At 43.0% G+C, this 21,544-nt stretch overlaps 1 protein-coding gene across 3 annotated transcripts in view; it reads left to right on the top strand.

The window, feature by feature from the left end:
• The window catches only part of WDR37 (WD repeat domain 37), a 47,719-nt gene extending 43,951 nt beyond the window's left edge, over positions 1-3,768 (top strand). For all 3 annotated transcript variants that reach the window (XM_069006455.1, XM_069006457.1, XM_069006456.1), the window contains one exon: positions 601-3,768. In XM_069006455.1, the coding sequence (XP_068862556.1) occupies positions 601-732 (132 nt within the window). In that variant the 3' untranslated portion in view covers positions 733-3,768. The remainder of the gene's footprint in view (positions 1-600) is intronic.
• Positions 3,769-21,544: the final 17,776 nt, after the last annotated feature.

Raw genomic sequence — 21,544 nt, forward strand, 5'->3', positions numbered from 1 at the left:
TTTTTGTATGTGTGTGCATGTCTTTTCTTTTTCTGTAGTAGTTACATTCAAGCTGACACTACTGAAGTTGTGGCCATTTTTTTTTTTTTTTTAATGTTGGTCAGAACCCTATTTTGGACATTTTTGTTACTATTGAACTGTTATCCTCAGAATGACATTCCTCCTGCTGTAGTATTATCCCTTCTGAATTATGAACATTATGGACATTTAGTTTTGCAGGCTTATTACAAAGTAGTTGCCAGCAAGTAGTTCCTTATTTTAAGATTACTTTTATAAATAAAAATTCTAAAATCAAAATTTGGTTTGCTTTTGTAAATAAAATACAACTAGATAGCAAACAGACGCTGGAAAACTCGAAAGTTTTGATGCACCTTTTTGTATGCATCTGTCCTTCTGGGTCCAGTGCTGGTGTTAAAGAGTCTCATCATTATGAAGACCTTTGCCTTGCAGATGCAGGTAACAATGACTTTTAGGATTCTCAAGGACTGTTTGCAAAGAGCGGGCTGAGCACTGGCAGGGTTGCATTTTGAGTTGCAGAGAGCTGCTGCCCCAGCAGTTCCCAAATCCGTCAGTAACGCTGCTGTCTCCCCGCTGTGGCAGGGGCACAGGAGGATGGTTTGCTGCTCCGCCTGGTGCGAGGACCATCCCATCTGCAACCTCTTCACGTGTGGATTTGACCGTCAGGCCATCGGCTGGAACATCAACATCCCTGCTTTGCTCCAAGAGAAGTGAAATGCTGAGAGAGTTTCTGCGTTTGTGTCGCCGTGGACTTCTACACCTGGGCAGACTTTTCTGACCGCTGGTCTGCTGTCGCTGTAAAAGCTCTTCTGTGAGGGGAGACTTGAGCAAATGTTGTTCTTGTTACTGCATTGTGCACAGTTTGCATGGGTTGTACAGAGAAATGTGATTTTTTAAAAATTAGTTTGTCTTGTGTATGAACTTTTATATTTTGGCATCCACTGGTCAATATGTTCACTGTTGCGTAGAGCACATAAATGTTCATAAGTTATTTAGCATTTAATAGTTACACAGTAGGGCATTACATTTGTGACATAAATGTGAAACTTATGTAATTACTGTAGAGAGTGTATACAGTCTGTTACGTTTTTCCATGACTCTACATATCTGCCTTGTGTTAAAAGGAATCTGCAGGGCTAAAACTTTGAAATGAAGTGTGAATTTCACTAGTAGTATGATTGTAAACATTTTCCTGTTTGCATCTGATTTGAATACTTTTTTTAGTGCTGCAGTATAGTGCAACTTCAACTCCATTTTTATTCCAGTTACTAGAGTAATAGTAGATTTGAGAAGGAAAATGCAAGCAACTTGTAGTGAGTATAGACTGCCAGGCTTATTTGTAACTCTTTTTGTACTTTTTATTTTGAAAAAAGAAAAGTATTCATTCTGCCCTTCTTATATAAAGTGATTCTGAAACCTCATCACATTTCAAACATAGCAAAAATCCAGAATATTATGATTCTAGTCACTGAAATCAAGTCAAGCAAATTCTGAAGCACTTTAGTTTATAGCTGTTGTTATAAACCATTTAAGAAAGTTTGACTTTACCAGTGAATGTGAGCTAACCTTTGTAAGAAGGATTAATTCCTTTTGGTGATCTGCCCAGAAAGGAAATAGTTTATTTGGGGGTTGATGTTTTTGTTTATGTACCTACAGTGAGCATACTTTTAACTGTGTTCACTTCCCATATTTTTATTTTGAGCCAGCAATACAAAGCAAATGAGTACTACCTCAAAAATGAATGTCAGTCAAGATGCATCAAATCTCTCTGTAGCCTAGAAAAAAGCACTTTTGGTCTCTGGCTGAAGTACTATCTCTGACAGGAGAGGAAAGACAATCATACTACATGTGATCCTTAAGGTAGTTAGCATGTGAAGCTAGTGGAATGATACACTAAGTCAACATCATTTGTCACCTTTCTGTTCTCAGCCATGACAGGGGTGCTGCAGTCCCTGTCCTGTTCCAAAAGGGGGTAATTAACATAGCTCTCCCTGCTTTCTCCCAAATGATCTTACTCTGGTTTTGCTCCTCACTGTATTTAGCTGTTTTTGCACTGGCAGTGGGGTGTTAGACTGCAGCTGCTGCTGCTGCTATCAGTAAATGCAGGTGGCAGCTGGTGTCTTTGAAAGAATGGAAAGGCTGCTTCAGACAGACAGTTGTTTTTGGCTAAAGGGAGATGCTGCCCCTGTCTGACTGTCATCACAGTATAAGATGAAGGGTGAGGGTAAGGAAAGGTGCACTCTGACAGTGGGAATCTTGGGGTTTATGGTGAGTTGGCAGAAGTATTAGGAGCTTTTTATCTCATCATCATGATTCTGTGCAACTACAGCTGTGCTCATGTCCTCTACAGCACTGCTGATAATGACATTAAGACATGTTAGCTGGTTCTCCTGTTAACAAGCATTTATGTGGCATGGGAGTATGGTGGGATGGGATGGGATAATGAATGCATCAGTGAGGATTGGAAGGAAACTAGACATAGTTTTGGACGGCAACATTAAGGAAACTCAAAATATTTAATGGAGAATATATGTGGTGTCTTTATAGTACACATCATCATAGTAATTTGATCCCTTGTTTTTTTCTGTTTTGGGGTTTGGGATTTTTTCTTGAGGTACAAGATACACAACTGTGCTGAAGTAATCTTAAATACTAAAACTGGTGAGGTTGCAGAAAGCAGCTGCAGAGTTTTAAGTCTTCTGGTGATAGGAGTTAATTGATGGTGGCAAAGTTTATTTTCACTTTTTTTTTTTCCTGGGTTTTTTACTCTGGGTTAAAGCCATTTGAAGTTGGGGTACAGGTTTTTTTCCTTAAGAAAAGAAGACTCACTTTCTTTTAGTTGGTAACAGAGAGAACTTTACAAAGGTTTAGTGTGTTTAAAAAAAGAGGAAAAATGTCTGGCCAGCACAAGCAGTTTCTCCAGCGTGGCCTGCGTGTAGGATCTGGAGCAATGGCTCTCCTTTATTACCTGAGGTAGAGGAGAGGATCACTGGTTTTGGTCCTGCTAAACTATAGTGTCTAAGCTTCTTTCATACATATGTAACACAGGACCACTGGACTCTATGCAGTTTAATCATCATTGCTGCAAACATTTTATATCACCAGGGGAACCATCCTCTGGCACCAGGAATGGGTGATTACACCATTTCATTTTGAAAAAAATCAACCAAACAAGGTGCTAGAGCCACGTTCTTATGAGCAGGCTAATACTTAAATCAGCTGAACACTGAGCTATCACTTAGTTTAGTTTTCTATACTGTACTGAAGGGTAAGCCAAACTGCCATTCCCCTTGAAGCAAAACATATGAGTGGGTTAGTGAATAATACTACATTGACTAAATACATGGAAAGCATTTCATGGCTCTAAATGTTCTAAAGAGTGTTTTTTCAGCACTGAACAATGTCCAGCATTTCATTAAATGGAGGAGAGTTGCAGTTACAGTTTCAGTATTGTGCAGAATTTCACAGAAAACTCATCACTGGGCAAAACCAACCTTGTGTGTCTTTTTCTCAAGCAATGCACATCAATTTTCACAAAGTTTGTGTATACTTTACAATCAGAAAGATCTGGAATGAAACATTGTATTTGTTGCCTAAATGTGTGAAAACTACCTTTTGGGGAAAAGAATTTATAAGTTATGTGGAACCACTTTTTATTATTCTGCTAATTTGTTTTTAGATGTAAAATGTTTTTCTTCATTACAATTCAAAATGCATTAAAACATTCAACAATTTTCTTTTTTTTTTCAATTTGCTGTTCTTCTGTGTTGCATTATGGTTACTGTTGATGTCAGTATTTCAATTTTTTTGTAGTCAAAAGATCTTCCTACCCACTTTCCACTCTTTTTTACTCAAAAAGTTTGTTTCTGAGGCATTGATGAGCACAGTTCTGGAAGAGAGGGCCAAATCTGTTTATTACAGTAGGTCTTCTGTAGCATTAATGATCATGCTGCCAGTAAAGTATCTAGGCTGAAAAGATGTTCAGGAGTGTATTTGTACTGTCTTCTCCAGTTCTGTATGGAAAAAAATCGTGATTGCATTTTGTTATGCAGATTATGCAAAAGCTTCTATGTGACTTTTCACACCACTTTACAAACCAACATTTTAAAATTAAATTTAAACAAGTTTTTTTACATTTGGAATACAGCCAAAGTATTGCAAAAATCCTCTGGTGAGGAAAACCCACCATCAGTTTTTCTGTAGGTTAAAGTAAAGGTTGGTTGCTTGTTGCACCCATGTTCAAACCAAAGCTGTGAAGTGTTGGAATAAAACCCAAAGCACTTGGTGTTGTAGAAAGCCTTGCCCTTGGGTTTTGGAAGCCAAGGCAGAGTCCTGGCTGGTACCTGAGTGCAGGATGTTGCTTTATGTGCCCCTCATTCTCTTTCAATGTGCTTTAGGATCCCTCATTGCCACATTTGGAATTGTGGTGGTTGCTGGTGATATGGACCAAAAAGAAGAGACCGGAGTTCCAAGGTGGCACAACTGGCATAAGGGCTGGCTTGAGACAGAATGCCAAACCCTGGGCTTTAGTTGATTTTAGCTGAGGGATTCAAATCAGGCATTACTGCCGACTGACTTAGCATTTCTAGTATTATTTTAAACCCATGAGTAAATATCATGTGCAACTAGTGGTTTCAGGAGTATGTCTGTGTTTAAACCTGAAGATGAGCTGCAGGCGAACCACTCTGTCATGCACCATAGTTTGCTCCTTAGACCGGCACAGAAATTTTATTTAATGCTCTGTTGAGACCTGAGTATGTCACTGAAAAACTACCCAGCCTTGTGATATTTTATTTTTAAGGAGTGTTGTTACCTTTTCTAATTCCCACAGATCAGAGTTTTCTGAACATAAGTAATTTGCAGGAGCTTACAGAGGAAATCCTGTTTAATTCATACTATAAATCCTGGTCAAAACATACCATTAACTGGAGAGGTATCATACTGGAGCAGTGTGGGATTTTGTAGATGTGCTGCTTGTCAGTGTCCTCCAAGTGAGAATATTCAGTCCTGCCAGCAGGGGCTGTTTCCCAGAGGTGCAGGGTTGAGGCTGCTGAGCGTTTGCAGCATTGAACCCGAGTGCCAGAATTCATAGCTTGGATGCCTCATACACAGGCTTGGGGAGTTTCTGGCATGGTTCAGCATGCCATGTAGAAGTTGGAATTCAAGCATTCAGACTTACTGCTGAAAAATGCTAATGCTGCAAAGTGTCAGTGGTGGCATGTACAATAGAAGAGAGGTAATGTAGAAAAGAAAAGTTCTGCCTTAAATTGTTTTGAAAATGGAAGCTTCAGCCTGGCTGGTGACTGCTGTGCAGTGGAATGACACCACTGTGTGTTAATTGCATTGCTTCTACTTGGAGCTTCATTTCCATTTGCTGGAAACTGTACAGTTCTGCCTCCCTCCACCAAAACTTGCCATACTTGGCATTTGCTTGAGTTTAACATTAATTTTGTGTGGTTCCTCGCCCACTTGTATTTGTCCCCAAGGCAGAACAAATTTAGTTACATCTTTGTTTCAAAGCCCTGAACCAATAAAATGAGACCATCCAGCAGCCCTGTGCTGGGGGCAGAGAATTGACTGATCTCAATGTGCATTTTTCCAGCTACATAATGTTTTTTTAAAATTGTTCAGATGAAAATTTTTGATAATGGAAGCTTCCTGAAGGCTGTATGCATTAATGGTGTGGGGTTAGTGAAGGCTGAATCAAGTCTGTGCACCTTAACTGACGAGAGAAAATCGACTTGCGGTGATGTTGTAGGTGACTCAAGGCTTTGACAAGGAGCATACAGTGATTTCAAGTGCTGCAGAAGAGTTATGGAGAAAGACTTTTCCCTTAGTTGGGAGCTTCTGTGCTGTATGCAAGAGTGGTGACCCAGCGTTTGAGAAGGAAATAAGATTGTATGAGAAGCATGAAGAGGCGCATCTGTGGTGAAAGTGTTTGGACTGCAGATGAGGAACACAGAGGAAGAATAATGAAGGGGAATGAGAAACTGGAATAAAATTGTGACTGCAGAGGGAGGCAGGCAGAAAGAAAATGCAAAGTGCTTCAGAGGCGTGCATGTCTAAAAGATGGAATTTATTGGTCAGCTGGGGATAAACTGCTGGGAAGTCAGTGTCTAGTGAATGCCCCTGACTTAGTGAGGAGAAGGGAAATGAGGGATGGGAGCTGGGCAGGGACAGCCTGCAAAGGGGAGAACAGCAGGACTGAGCTCAGTGGGAAAGCATGGGTATTTGGGTGTGCTTATGGCTAGAGCCTAGAATGGAAACGACTGGAAGTTAAAGATTTCCTTGGCACTTTTAAAATCAGTCTTGTTGGTTTCTATATCCTTGATTTGGGGGAAAAGCTTATTGCATATATAGAGACAAATTTAACTGTGTATATTGAATTTTCTATTTCAAGTGTTGCAATGGTGCAGAGATCACTTAACAGCTGATGCATTTCTAGGATTACAAATTACAAGGATTTGTAATCTTAGCAGAGGAGTGCAGACATTACATACAAACTCCAGGTATGCCAGCAGGGCATGTGGTTAATTAGGAGTCACTCCCAGACTGGAAATTTCTTGAGTGAATAATTGATTTGGAAGAAGGAGATGATGTTTTTCACAATCCCTTTGAGAATATTTTGCCAGTCCAGAGAGAATCAGAGTGGTTTTGGTTGGAAGGGACCTTTAAAGGCCACCTAGTCCAACCACCCTGCAATGAGCAGGGACATCTCCAACTAGACCAGGTCGCTCAGAGCCCTGTCCAACCTGACCTTGAATGTTTCCGGAGATGGGGCATCCACCACCTTCCTGGGCAACCTGTGCCAGTGGTGAAACACTGGCATAGGTGAAGTTTTATAAAAAGCTTCTTCCTTGTATCTAGTCTAAATTGACCCTCTTTTAATTTTAAAGTCATTACCCCTTGCCCTATCACAACAGGCCCTTCTAAAAATGTTCTCTCCAAATTTCTTGAGGCCCCATTCAAGCACTGCAAGGTTCAGTATTTTAAGCCCGAACAGTCTGAATTGACAAGGGAATGTGTCTAACTAAGCCAAAATAGAGGCATCCAAATGTGTAGATTGCATCAGGGAGATGCTGCTGTGTTTGCAGTAGTGTCTTATTTCTGGGAAAGGCAAAATTGGCCTTTCCTTCAAATTTTCACCTTGTTGAGATGTCAAAATTTGACATTCTCCTTCACAAATCCAAGTAAAATAATGTATACATTTTGGCTTCAGTGATCAAAATTCTGACACCAGTTGGCCCCAATGATTTTGGTCAAAGTATACACCTTAAATATAGACAGGATCGGTCGTACACAGAGGTGGCATTTTGACAGAAAGGAGAACAAATAAGTGGCTGACTTAACATTATAAACTTACATGGGTTTAGCATTTAATACTTTTAATGAATCTTCCTCCTTAACCTGCTTAATTTGGATAAAGGCAGAAATCTCAATTTTGTTAGCTTTTTTTAAAACCTTATCTAAATCTTTGCAATGTCACTGAGATCAGCCTTCTACAGATGCAAAACCAAACCTGAGTATTTTGTGGAGCAATGTATCTCCTCTGAGGCTGTAATCGCCGAGCATACAGAAAGGTGAGTAATCCTAATGATAAGAAAGAGTAAAATCTGACACAGCACACAACAAACACCACTGAAATCAGGTTGATGGTATGATAAAAACTTGAAGTACAGGATTAAGTGTTAGAAGGGAGAGAGATGAAGGAAAAGCAAAACTTTTCAGCAGCGCTTTAAGAGTAGAGGGAGTAGTGATGATATCGTTATTAATTAAGATTGTTTTTCAGTGTGGATAATTGCAGGACATGTTGTTTTGGCCTTTTGTGTTTTATGAAGCTTGTGAAAACTGTCTCTGCCAGAAGGCTGTCAGAATGTTGGATGCTGTCGTTGAGTGGTGCCACCTTCAGAGGTGCTGAGCTCCCATCAGCGTTCTGCGCGGTCTGGCGGGTAGCTGGTAGCTCGGAAAATCAGATTCATGGGCCTAAATATGGATCTAGAAACTTCATTTTAGGTGCCTGTTTTTGAAAATGACACCCTAATTTTGTATATATTTTATATTGCTGCTGAATTAATGAGCTGAAAAGTTCTTGGCCACAGATGCATGGTTTACTGAAATATAAGAAAAGCAGAGAGATGATTTTCCCTCCCAAATTATATAAGGCTACTTAGAGTTTACTGTTGGGAAACTGAAGCTACATTGCGTCAGTTCCAGATATAACTACTTACTGCTCAGTGAATAAACACTTTCTTTCAGATGCTCATTTTTCTCTTGCAAAAATCTTATCAGTGCAGACATCACAGCATGAACTTTCCATAGCAAAGGAAACTGAAGGATTAGCTGATTATGTGTGTGTCTGTGTGTGTCTGTGTATATATAAATCCTACACATTTCTGCCATTATCAGCAAAACTGAGGAAATCAAACCTGACTGTATGTGTATGGCTCTGACCATCCAAACTGATGCTGTTTTTCATGCATGTGAAAACATGTTTTGTTTAGATCTCTCCTGTGCTTACTTGAGGACACCACTGAATGTGCATCTGCAGATGAGCTACCAAGGGGGATCTTTGATGTCCAGAAACCAGTGTAAAACCAGAAGGTCACAGAGGAGGTACATACTTCTGTCTCCAAATGGGTTTTGATGAGAAAAAATAATTTGCTTGAACTAAGCAAGTGCACAGCATTTACTTACCTTGGTGCAGGCACAGAAGCTTGACCTTGACCTTGCATCTGAAATTGCATCAAATTAAACTTGCTCATAACTTTTTGTGCCAGCAAGAGATGAAGCCACCTTTTAAATCCTGAAGTTTTTCTTCTTTTTTCCTTGCTCAACTGCAGCATCTTCCTTATGTCCAGGCAGGTGAATGTTTGCAGTAGTACTTTTAATGATTTGATTTGTTTTGTCAAACTAGTGCTTTGCTTTTGAAAAACAGTCTGGCAAAGTCTTAAAAGAAGCAGGTATAAACAGATCAGCTGTGAACAGTGAATTAAAGGAAGGTTTAAGAACAAGAGCCCATTAGAGCATTATTCCTGTGGTGATTAGCTGTGGTCCACATAAAGCCAGTGGTCACGAGAAAAACACAAGTATCAGCAGGAAAGAGCATCCAAAATCCTGAAGTTTTGCTCTGCTGGAAAGAGAGACAAGCAAGTAGAGCTGCTTCTGGAGAATAAAGCAGAAAGGGAGTACTGGGCAAAACCCTGCAAGCACAGCGTCACAAGGGTTGCTCCTGCTCCACAGATGAAGCTGTTAGACTGCAAGCGGGTGCTCACAGACACACACAGATACTGGAGGCTTCTCCTTCACATTTTTCAGGCTTCTGAGAACTTTGCAAGTTCCCTCTTTCCCCTTCCACCTCTTCACACCAGCTCTTTGCACTGTGCCAGGCTGTGTGGGAGCCACGGGGACAGAAGAAGGTGGAGATGAATGACAAGGGATTTTCAAAGAGAATTGCCAGGATGAGGCACTGGACAGAAATGTTTGCTTGGAAAGATACTGTCTGTAATTCCCAGGGAATTCCAGTGTGGGCCTCCAAACAGCTGAGAGAGAGGTGGGAGGAAGCAGCTGCAAAGGGCTTGCCTTTGCAGAAAAAGAATCTTGTGGGGTTGTGCAGCCTTGACAAAAAGTCCAAAAGCCAAAAAACATTTGATATTGCAGAGCTCTTAAAGAGGTGTTTGATATGGTCAGAGGAGAATGTCATTTTCAGCCTTATCAGCTGTGAGACTAAAGGAAAGGCATTTGCAGGAAGTTGGGGGTGACCATCATTTTAGTTTGGCTGAAGAGGGAAAGGTTGTGATTCACTGATGGTATAAAATAACATAAATAAAAAAGTCCAGAACTAAACTGTGAAAGAAAGGTAACATCTAAGAGCAAGGCAGAACTTAGGGAGAAGCAGCTCTGCTCTACTTCAGTATCAGGTGAGTGTTGGGAGACATTAGGACAAGAATTTGGGTAGAAATAAAAGGTCTGGTGAGAGGCAGCTTTGTGAGTATCTGAGCTCAGCTGGTGTTTGCAGAGAGACTGATGGCAGGACCCTGTGGTGCTGTGGGAGTCCAGTGTCCAACATTCCCCAGGAGCTCTGTGGGAGTGTCAGGCCTGGCACTGGTGGCAGTGGGTGTCTGTTCAGGGGGCTGGGACGAGGACCCCAAGGAAGGGAACATCAGCTCCCACATGAAATCACAAGAGAGGGAGAGAGGGTGTGAAAGTGATGGGCTTTAGTCGCTAAAGCGAGTGAAGGAGTGGAGAAGATGAAAAAACTGATATAAGTCAGTGTCTGTGAGAGTAAAAAGGAGAGCAGGGAAGGTGACATCATGGTTTTGCCACTTTTCTTTTGGAGGAGCTGATGTGATTCAGGGCAGTGAGCAGGAACACTGAGTATTTGAGGATTCAGCTGAGGCTGTGGGTGCGAGTCTCTGTTCAGCCAGATCCTGACTGGTGTTGTCACAGGCTGAGAAATCAGGTTCATCTGAGTTTTAAAAAAAAAGACCCACTTCCCCAAACTCCTAAAAGATCTGCCTTATAACTGAAGCTTAAGAAAGATTGGAATAATATCTTCCTTACCAGAGAGGCCTGAGGTTGTGCAAGAGGCTTTGCCACAAGGTCGAGCATTCGTTCCAGTAACCTCTCTGTGCACAAGGTCTCCCCAGCCAGATAGGAACTGTGTGTGCAGCAGTGCTGGGCATTGCCCCAAGTGCTCCAGGAACACAGTGTTTAGTATTATAGATATATAAGCATCCTGTTTTGGGGCTCTTGATTGTCCAAATGCACTCTGGTTCTTCCACAGCCCATCCCTCCATGCCACACTGTTGGCCTCAACAAGCCTTCAGCAATCAAGTGTTTGCAAGAGTCTGATCTGCTTTTTTGGCATTTTACTTTGAACCACCTACCACTGTCTTTGAAATATGGCTTATTTCTGCTCTCCCACTAGAGAGCCACAGCCACTGGGATGTCCCCTTCCACTGTCCTCTCTGCCTTGCTGAAAAAGGGATTTTCCCCCCCGCGTTCAGCACCTTCCTGTCTCAAAGTGACTTGAGGGGGCACAGAAAGGTAAAGCCAAATGCACAAACAAAGATTTTTCCACGTCAGGCTTTTTTCTAAGCAGCTTCTATGATGCCACAACCAAGCTGCTCTGTCAATAGCCTTTATATTTGTTTTCCCATACTGAAGGCCAAAGATTAATTTATCTGGACGTACATTCCACCTTGCAACACAGCCTTGTGTTATACTTGATAACATGTAGAGCTATTTTAATTCAGCTTAATTTGATTGTGATCTTTAGTTAATATCCTTTTGATTTTTTTTCTCTAACCCGTTTTCCTGAAATTTACAAGTATAAAATCATAGGAGAAATGGTATCTGACTTCTGATCCATTTTGTTAATAAGCTGATTACAAGTATTTAAAGTTATCTCCTCTTCTCCAGATGCAACAGAGCAAATGACCTCTAAACACCATTAGTCTTGCCAACAAGTTTCAGAGCTCTTGCTGGAAATAAACAATGTCAAAATGCAGATGGAGACCTTGATCTTGCAAGTCGAACCATTGTGCAATTCCAGCTGAGCTCAGTGGAGCCCTATCAAGGCACAGACTTTCAGTCCTGTAGTTCCATCAAATGTGCAAGATTTGATTTGGAGAAATTGCCAATAGTGTGGATTACAGGAAATATTTGGCATTATGATTTTTCTGTGAGTACACTGGGTAGATTGTTCCCCCTGCTGGGGTTAGAGTCAGCACAGCCCAGTGCTTAGCCCAAGAAAACAAAGGTGCTGCTGCTGCCCATACTTGCCTCCTCCCTCCGTTCCCTCATGCCTTTATCCTCATTTTTTTACGTCCTGAGTTTTTGCACAGGATGAACCTTATTGCATATTTGGGTGATGGCTGGTGAGCAGCAGCTTCCTGTGCAGGTACTTTGCCTCTCTGGGAGCAGGGCAGTGGTTATCTGTGCTTTCCATGGTGCAGCGAGGAGTGGGATCTCTCTTGGAGGTGCCCTCCAGCAGTCAGTGCAAATGTAGGTCAGCCCAGATCTGGGGACATGGGACAGGAAGACCTGGTTGGGATCCTCCTCTGAGGACCTCTGGAGTCACAGTTAGAAGATGAATGAGAGCTTTACCACCCAAGTGCTGGAAGGAAGAAAGAGAGGGAGGAAGGGAGAGGGGGAAGGGGCTTGTCCATTGTTTTTTAGGTCCACAAGTTATCTGTGAATTGCCAGACTTGTAGGTGAGCTCTGGCTATCAGAGAGCTGCAGGTACTGGGTAAGAGTTATGTGGTTGCTGAGTGATTGTCCCTTGCAGATGTGTTGGGAATAACTCTTGTCCAAGGGATTTCCATGGCAAATGTGCTCTGTGCCAAGAGTGCTCCAGGGCTGCACCAGTTTTCCCTGTAAGGGAGTCCACCTCTTCTCTGGGACTGATTTTATACTCGTGTTCCTCTACTAACAACAACAGCTTTGCATGGGGCATCTGAAGCAGAGACAGATCCTTTTTCTTATTTGGGAAGAAAATGTCTTTTCTTCTTCCTTAGGGATGGCTCAGCAGGGAGAAGACTGAGTGTCCTGCTTGTGTGGTCTCAGGTCCTTTAAATGTAAAAATTCAGGAGTCACCATACACTTAAAAGACATTAAAGGAGGAAATCTCTGACACTGCTGCTAGAGTCCTGTAGTTCAACAAATAATATGCCAGAATGAATTCCTAATTTTGGTTTCTTTCCCATTTAACTGATTTTCAAAGTATAAATCAGCACCAAGCTTTGTAAAAACTTGTGTCAAGAGTGAAAGAAATGTGTTGGTTGTTTAAGGACAGCAGGTACGTGCTGGATTTGTGCCAGAACGTGGTCTCTATCAGTCGCTGCCAAACAATTTCTCCTACCCGTGTCAAAGACTTGCTGACAAACTATTGGGTGGGCATTTTTGGGATGGGCACGTTCGGGACTACCACCTCCAGCCACCCCATCCACCCTTCCTGGAGCCTTTGTCTTAGGAGTGGGGAGAACAATTTCAAGGTTCACATGATATGTGCTCTCATCTTGCAGCACTACACAAGTTCTGCTCTATTGCTAATGCACCTGCCTTAATTTTCTTCTTTTTCTGTCAGAAATTTCGTATCGTGTGTGTTTACCAAAAGCTCTCCCTGAGTGAGCAGAGCTGCTGTCCCCAAGTATTGCCCAGGGAGGAAGGTTTGGACACGCGTGGATGTGTTGTTAGGAATAATTGCCAGCAGAGGGCACGCCAAGATATGCAGACAGGAAAAAAATAAAATTAGGTCTGTTCGTCTTGTCTGAGGAGTTAGGCAAAACTCTGTTGGTTCATAATTCATGTGCCTGTAGGACATTGTAAAGGAATATAATTGATCTTTCGGGGCAGTGGTGGTATTTTGCTTTGCAGAAGCAATCAGCAAAATATCTTAAAAAATCTATGAATGTAACATGATTTCAGATGTGCTGATGGAAAGAAAAGAGCCTCCCTTCCCCTGGCTCACCTGGTCCCCTTCCATTAACCTTTCCCCACCACATTTAGAGGCAATAATGCAAGCACAGTTTTGCTTTTTTAAAGGCCCAAAAGTGTTTCTGATTTTTAATAATTACATCTCTCTTATTTTGCTATCGTTTTAATTAGCTTGCTTCTGTTGCATTTCAGGACTAGATTTATACTGCTTTTTGGTGGGCAATGTCTTCCAGCTTAGTGTGCTTGTCTGGGTGGGATTGTGCATATGGAAATCACCCAAATGTGAATCTTCCTGGGGGATAGAACATCCTCAGACATTTGTCCAACAGCAGTTGAAAGCAGATATCCAGCACCAGTATACAACCACCTCCAAAGGAAATACTGATGATATCCATTGGTACTCAGCCTTAAGAACCCCATGGAAAGTCACCGAGTCCAGGCTGTCCCCTGCTCTCTCAGCCCAGGGACTCTAGGCTGGTGTTTGCTGGTGAGACAAGGTGTTGGATGAGATGCTGAGATGCCTCCATGGCCCAGATCAACCCAGGTGCAAGGGAGTTGATGAGGGTGGAGAGCAAATGAAAAGCCTGTAGCACTTAAAGAAAACTGTAAGCTTATTCTCTCAAGTTTTTAAAGATAACAAAGTGTTTTTGCAAATCAGGTAAATTGTTTAATCAAAATCTCCTACACTTTTGTTGCTCATAGATTAGGAACACAACTCTCCTTTTGGAGTCACTGAAACATGGTTTTATTTGGCAGGTGGATACAGAGAGGTTGATCTTTATTTGCCCCAAGCTGACACCAGTCTGGAGCAGACACTGCACTGCTCAGGGCTGTGCTGCAAACCAAGGGAAGGGTGAGACTTGGAGATCCCTGCTCAGTCCCTGCTCACCATTGTTGGGTCACAGTGGCAGTGCCAGTCCTGCCCAGCAAAATGATCAGCAATCCCTGCCAGAGAGCACAGGTAGTGCCTGCAGCTACCCTGAGATGCCAGAATGCAGAGGCCTGAACCCAGCAGTGGATGGCCAGGGGCAGCCCTGGCCCCATGCCAGCTCCCCCTGTCTGGTGGGATGGGCTTTCCTAAGGGCAGTCCTCTCTCCAGGGAGAACAAATCATGTAAAAAATTCAAATTCCCTCAAGAGAGTGAGATCCCTCCACCGGGAAAGCCAGGTGTGCTCAGAGGGACCCCTGGAATTCAGCTGGAGGCAGCTGGTACAACCAAAAAGCTCCTTTTGAGGGGTGGTAACTCCAACACCTCTGCTGGCTCTTTTTGGCTGCCACGGGCTTGAACTGAGCACTTTACTGCAGGAACTAAAGAGGTAAAGCAGTCTGTATGTAGGCTCTACCTAAGCATGGTGATGATACAAAATACACAGCAGTACCTGACTTAGGTTTTCCAGGAATTTTTTTAATTGTCAGGTGGGAGGTTACTGGCACACACCCATGGGTGAAAGCAGCTCCAAGGTGTTTGTCACTGTTCATTTAGGGTTTCCTTGAAGAACAGTGTGAAGTCTTTGTCTTTACTGTGTTTTTAGTTAATATTTCTTTGAGAAATACTTTGCCACCCGAAACTACCTGTTGTGGTTAAGGTTGACCAACATAGTCTGCAAATACATCAAGTAATTTCTACCCCTGGAAAGCTGTATTGCTTTAAAGTAACACGTTTTTTTTTCAAAGTAATTAAACAGCTTTTGATTATTTTACCTAAGCAGCAAAAATATTCCCAAATAAAACAAGTTTGAAGTCAACTAAAACATCTTTTTCAACAAAGTCAAAAAATTTGTTATTTTTCCTTTCAGCAAGGAAGTAACCTGACAGATACATTTGGATAGCCCAAACTGTCTGTAAAAGCAATGCATAGGTGAAAGCCATCATGCACTTTATGAGAAGATTTCTTCAGATACAGTAATATTTCCAATACTGCCTTTGGTATTGGATCAACCTCCCGATACAAGCCTTCTGCTGAATTACAAGAAGCACAAAAAATCCTCAAAAAGCTTGCTTTGTTTGGCCAAAACATGTATAAACTCTAACAGAGAACCGGTGGAGCAATAAATAAACATGTTTAACACCTAAGGCACTGGTACCCTCCGCGGACTCCAAGAGTTCATTAAACCTTGCCCTGTAAACTTATGGACCAATTTTGTCTCATGCTGTCTGCTCTGCCAAGTTCTTGCTCCGTAATTCCCTAAACAGGATAAACTCCTAAACATTCAGCCAGCAGCGAGAGGAGCAGCAGCTGAGCGTAACCAGCAGTCCCCTCCACCTCCAGTGCTGCCGTGCCCGCAGCTCGCTTCGATCCCTGCTTTACAGCATCACTGCAATCGATGGAGCAATCCGGGAACAGCCTGCGCTGCTGCCTGCGCCTTTCTGCCAGGCGTTCACTGCCCGCCCCAGGCCGTCCCTACTGTCGGGATGCCTCTGCTCCGGCACTGCGATCTTGCTTGGAATGACAGCACATGCCGGCGAGGGGCTGTGCCTGAGCTGTGCTAACAGATAATTCATCTCAGCTCTCTCCCTCCAAAAGGGAGGTGTGATAGCAATAGGTACCTATACCCAGCTCACACCAAATGTGTGCCTTGTGGATGGCAAATGCCACAGGGGATAAATTCCCACATACACTCCAGAGATACGTATGCCGTTTTAAGTTGGCATGTTGCTCCCAGTGAGTGAGGAAGGGAGGGCTTTATGAGACATTTGCAAAGTAACAAAGTTTAAATTAAAAGCCTGCTGTATTCTTATGTCTCTTCCCATTATTGCAAAAAATTCAGAAAAGTGGCAATCCTGAAGTGTAGGAGGCTATCATGGTTTTTCTAGCATAAGAGAAAGGTTAAAGAAGCAAAGTATCTACCTACAACTGTTTCCTTCCCCCCCCCCCCCCCCCCATCCTTCATATACTTATTTTCTTCTTTGTGAGCTGGAGTTGTGATAAACACTTTAAAGTTCAATGGCTTGTTCCCAAGGGGGATCTGTGAAGAGTTGTTCTAGAATGTAGCCTCCAATCCTGCCTGTCCTGGGCACCAGGTGGGTGAGGGTTTAAATGGAGACACAGCTTGTGCTAGAAAGGGCTGAGCTGAGCAGGACCCAGCCATTCCCCATTCATGTTTCAGGCAGAGAAGAGGGGATGGGTAAGACTTTGTGCTGAGGATGAGCAATACTCTGACCCTTTGTCAGTGTGATGCTGTTCGAAGCAGTCCAACTTTGCTGCTGGATGTAGGGAGGTGGGAACCAGACAGCACTGTCAGCACCCAGAGGCACGTGGTGTATGTCCTCCCTTGGCTGCCCATCTCTAAATGCTCATTTCTGGTCATTGGTCTATTATAAAAAAAAGTGTCTGTACCTCTTCTGCACCCTCAGCTGTGTTTGCAAACACAGTGGCCACTGCAGGCCACCTGGTGGCTGTGTAAGAGGGGGCAGCCTGGTCTTGCACCCGCAGGCTCTCGCTGCCCAGATGGATGCATATGGTGCTATATGGTGCTGAGGGAACTTTAGAAAATTGCCAGGTTTGAGAAAGAGCTTTGAGAAGCTGATCCACAAATGATGGGGTCAGGAGCTGATTGAGCTGAGACTCTCACCCTTCATCCTTATCTGACACAATCCAAAGACTTGGCTTCTTGATTTGACCATGAACATGTCTTGTTACCTTGGACTGGTCCAGCAATTGCTGTGACCATGGCCTTATCATGGGATAGCTGCCTGCCATCCTCATCTTCAGCACTGGCTCAGGGGTCACCTTTCCTTGTGATGTAGCTGGCCCTTGTTGCTCCCAAGTTTTATTTCTTTGTTTTATCTATACTCCATGATTTTGCTGCCATAAACCATTTAAATTCATTGACCAGCATTCAATCACCAATTTAATTATATGTTAAGTTGACTTTCTCAATTTGGGGCAAAACTACTGTTGTAGGAGGACACTGCTGAATTAAGGTTGTGTGGGATTTGAATGCTTCCTATTGAAATCAACACCAGGCTCCAGGTAACTTCAGGAACAAAAGCTGTAACAAAATGTAAAAGTATTTGTGCTTGTCACTACGTGGGAATGGAGCACTTGACTGTGCTCTGGATATTGTGTACTGTTCAGAATTTTACAATAGTTACTTTTGAGCTGACATTTCAGTAAATTTCAAATAGCTGGAATAAATATACAGTTCTAGTAAATGGTTAATACAAATGATACGTTCCTACAGAGAAAGAATGATAACAAGTTTAGTAATTATGAGGAATGGGAATTAAACTTGACAAACTGCATGGGCACAGTAGAATTGCAGTCATGAATTTTGCTTTTGATTGATACCAAGAACACATATTTGTTAGAAATTAATAATAACAGCACTGAAATATGCATCAACCCAAGCAGTAGTATAACTTTGTGTACTTGTGTGTCAAATTTAAGTGTCTGTCTTGAAGTATGTAATTATTAAAGAAATACAGACTTTGGTCTGCAGAGATCAAGCATGAGTATATTGACTAGATTTTGAAAAAATGTGCAGCAATCTATTTCAAACTGGACACCTGCTATAGCTAAATTAATAAATATAAATGAATTATTTTTTCAAATAATTTGTCAAAAATGTTCTTTCCTCAATTTTTGAGTTTCAGAACTTCTGGTGCAGCATCTCATACAGAGAACAATGGCAGGAGACACTCTTAGAGCATGGAAATAGACCGTGATGAAGTTCACACCATGGCTTTTCCATGTGTGTTATTCAGGATCTGGTGCAGGGCCACCCCAGCTCTGCCCAGCCCATGGCCACCACCCTAAGGTGACAGACTCTGAGCTTCCCTGTTGTGGATCTCAAGCAAGTGGTCACATGGGGGAAAGGTGCAGACCACTGCTCCTGAAAGCTTTCTCTGGACAGACAGCCTGTTGTCTGTCCCTAAATGTTTCTGGTTTTGTGCCTGCTCCACTCCTGCCTTGAGAGAACTGGGCTGTTCCCTTCTTTCTCAGTCCCCTGCAGCCCAAACCCCAATTTCACAGGTGGTCTGTGCCCCAGTGTCAATGGGCAGGTGGTGTGACTTGTTGGCCTAGCAGATTTTGGAACTGACTTTGTACTGTGTCTTTCTTCACAGGCTCTTTTGGAGAAGTTGCTGCTGCTAATTGATCTCATGGAGGGCCAAGCTCACTCTTGGTCCTTAGTGGTCAACAGCATTTGATCAATTTTGTACTGATTAGTATTGGTCACTCCTGGCTTAAAAAGGGTAACTTCTGTCTGAATCACTAATGTTTTGGGGCTGTAAAATCTCTTTTAGCACATTAGCACTGTTTTGTAGTGTGATATTTGATGGATGAATGTGTGTGTTATCTATAACCTATTTTCTCCAAGCTCAGCCCAGAAAAGCAGCGTGCTCTACTCTCCTTGGGAATATTGCAGCATACCTTCATTTTCAGTCATAACCACATTTAGACATAGTGCTGCTGTTTTAAATTGGTGTAATGAAATCTTGACAAGTGGTTTGGACTTGTCACACAAGCAATAACACAACACAAGCAATAACAGAGGCTTTAATAAAATGAAAGGATTTCCAGGGAATACCTTCATTTCTTCCATCCTCCAATTTAATTCTTTCTGAGAATAATCAGACCATAACATAAGACTAAATTCAAGAGATGAAGTTCAGCTGGAGAGGAAATAATGTCCATAAAATGTTTTCAAAGGTTGTTCATTTGTTTGAAATGAGTTCTGTGAGTCAGACTGATGTGCCTTAAATACTTCATAAGCAAAAATACGTTGCACTTGAAGTACGTTTTCATCTGGGGATCTTAGGGCATTTTACAGGAAGGGGGAAGAATAACTGATGTTTCTGCCTGTTTCCAGCTGACAGCAGATGGCTGAGTCTTTCAAGGCAACTCCTCCAGACCTGATTCCAGTGGGGATGAATTTGGTATGTCCATCCCATGACCTGGTGTATGCACCAGATGGACACATCTGCCTTCCATGTCCTCCTCCCCACTGTGAGTTCTCACTGCAGCTTGAATCCACGATAAGGGAAAAGTACAAAGGTTTTGTGGTGTGTTTTAGGGCATTTGGCTGGAGAGTCAGAGGTGTTGTGTCAAAATAACAACTGGCTTATTAAGGAAATCTCAGAGCAAGCTTCAGTTCAGATAACCAAAGTAACCTCCATGCAGGTCCAGAGAAACTACAGACGGCCCCCTGTTGTAGTTGCTAGGTTTAGTTTAGCAAGCTGCAGCTTTCCTGAGAGCTCAGTGGAGCTGCTTAGGGCAGTGTGACCATTGTTGCCCTCCCGTAGTCCATTTCAGATGGTTCTGCAGTTCTGCTCTGGCAGCTATCAGCCTTACAACCAGTGATGGCAAAGGAGGAGAGAAGGGTCTCCCATGAGGGTTTAAGAGGATCTTTTAATAGTTACATCTTGTCCCACTGATCCCCAGAGGCAGAGAGACCCCCTGCTCCGGGTGCAGGGGGGTTTTCTCAGGGGCTCAGGGGAGGTACGTGGGCAGAGTTGGGGTACAGGAACCAATAGGGAGAGCCCGAGCGAGTGGCCAGGGCTAGGGCAGGGGAAAGTGGGGAGGGAAGTATGGGATGAGAAAAGCAGTGGGCAAACAGATCGCCACACCCCCCTTCCCACACTGCTGCATGGTGAATAGATGGCAGCTGCTCTGCATCACCAGGACCACTCTGTTGTCAAACCTCTGCTCTGAAAGCATGTGCTCCTCACCTGCCTTGGTCTTTGGTCATTGTAACCCTGGTGAGAACCACAGGGGTGTGTCTATGTCACAGCTCATTTATTCAGCAGGATGGGTATGTGGTGTGACACCAGCAAAACCCCTCCAAAATTCCAGTGATAACGACTTGTCCCACAGAGAACAACTACAGAGAAAAAATTCCACCTTTCTCCTGCTGCTGGGAAATCTTGAACATCAGTGGCATATAAGGGAGTGATGGCTGGGGAGGGACTGGGGCATTATGTGCCACCTGTTAATGTGGAAAGAATTGAGGATTGTTCCATACTTCCTTCTCCTGTTGGCCCACAGGGTGCCGACAGTTCTGCTGGGCTCAGATGGCCAGTTTGAGTCAGGCCCAGTGAAGGACATGGTACTCCCAGGTGAGAGAGTCCCTTTGCTGGACTTCTGTGTGTCCCACAGTTTCTCCTGGGCACGTAACTTTAGGCAGAGGCTTAACAAAAGTCAGTCAGGGATGATGAGACTGCATGCTTCATTAGTACCTTTTGTGTTTCATTGGACAGTGGGGCAATTAACACAGGGCTCATTACACAAGGATTTTGATCACTTTCTCTGCTTGTTCATCATAGTATTTCCTCTGAGAATAGCAGAGACTGTGATTAAGTGCAGGAATAATTCATCTAGTTTCTTCTTTGAGATTTCTATCACCTTTTTGGGGTCTAATTGTTTTATAGCCTTCATTCCTGAGGTACTTATGGCAGATCTGCATGAGCCCTGCACATAAACTTGTGCTCTTCAGCTTCTGCTGGAGGTTATTTTCTGCTTCCAGCACAGACCAGTAGCTCCACTTGGAAAAACCTCAAAGCTACAGCCTCAAGGTCGAGCAAGGTCTAATAAAATATTATGAGAACCACAAAACAAGTCAGAGCAAGCCCAAGGGGATATGTGCTTTGGTCTTGATCATTAAGATTAATGTAAAAACATTATAGAATGTCTTTATTAGGCCAAGACCCCTCCAATTACCCCACTGTTTGTTACTGACAACAGAAAACAGATGCCCTTAGAGAAGAGTGTAGGAACAGGACAAGCAGGCAGTGATGTCTCTCAACAGTACTGTCCCAGCCTCCAACAGCAGGACCTTCCTGAGATGTTTACAATGTCTGTATATTTAACAGCTTTAGATGGAATTTTCCTGTATTGATTTGTTCAATATATGCATCATGAGAGGAGTAATCCACAGTCCTTTGTGAGGCCAGGAGAGCAGTCTAGAATATTCAGTTCTACAAGGAGCAATACAATGTTCTGCCCACAGTGCCAGCCTGCAGGCTGGGAGATGTGGGGCCCATTTCCATCACTGACACTGAGTGGGATGGGTGTGGATCACTGCCCTGTCTGTCCTGGGGCTGCTGTTTGCCTTTCTGTGCTAGTGTGAAAACAAACCAGTGGGAGGCA

This window comes from Aphelocoma coerulescens, chromosome 2 (assembly GCF_041296385.1).
Source record: "Aphelocoma coerulescens isolate FSJ_1873_10779 chromosome 2, UR_Acoe_1.0, whole genome shotgun sequence".
In the NCBI taxonomy this organism is placed as follows: domain Eukaryota; kingdom Metazoa; phylum Chordata; class Aves; order Passeriformes; family Corvidae; genus Aphelocoma; species Aphelocoma coerulescens.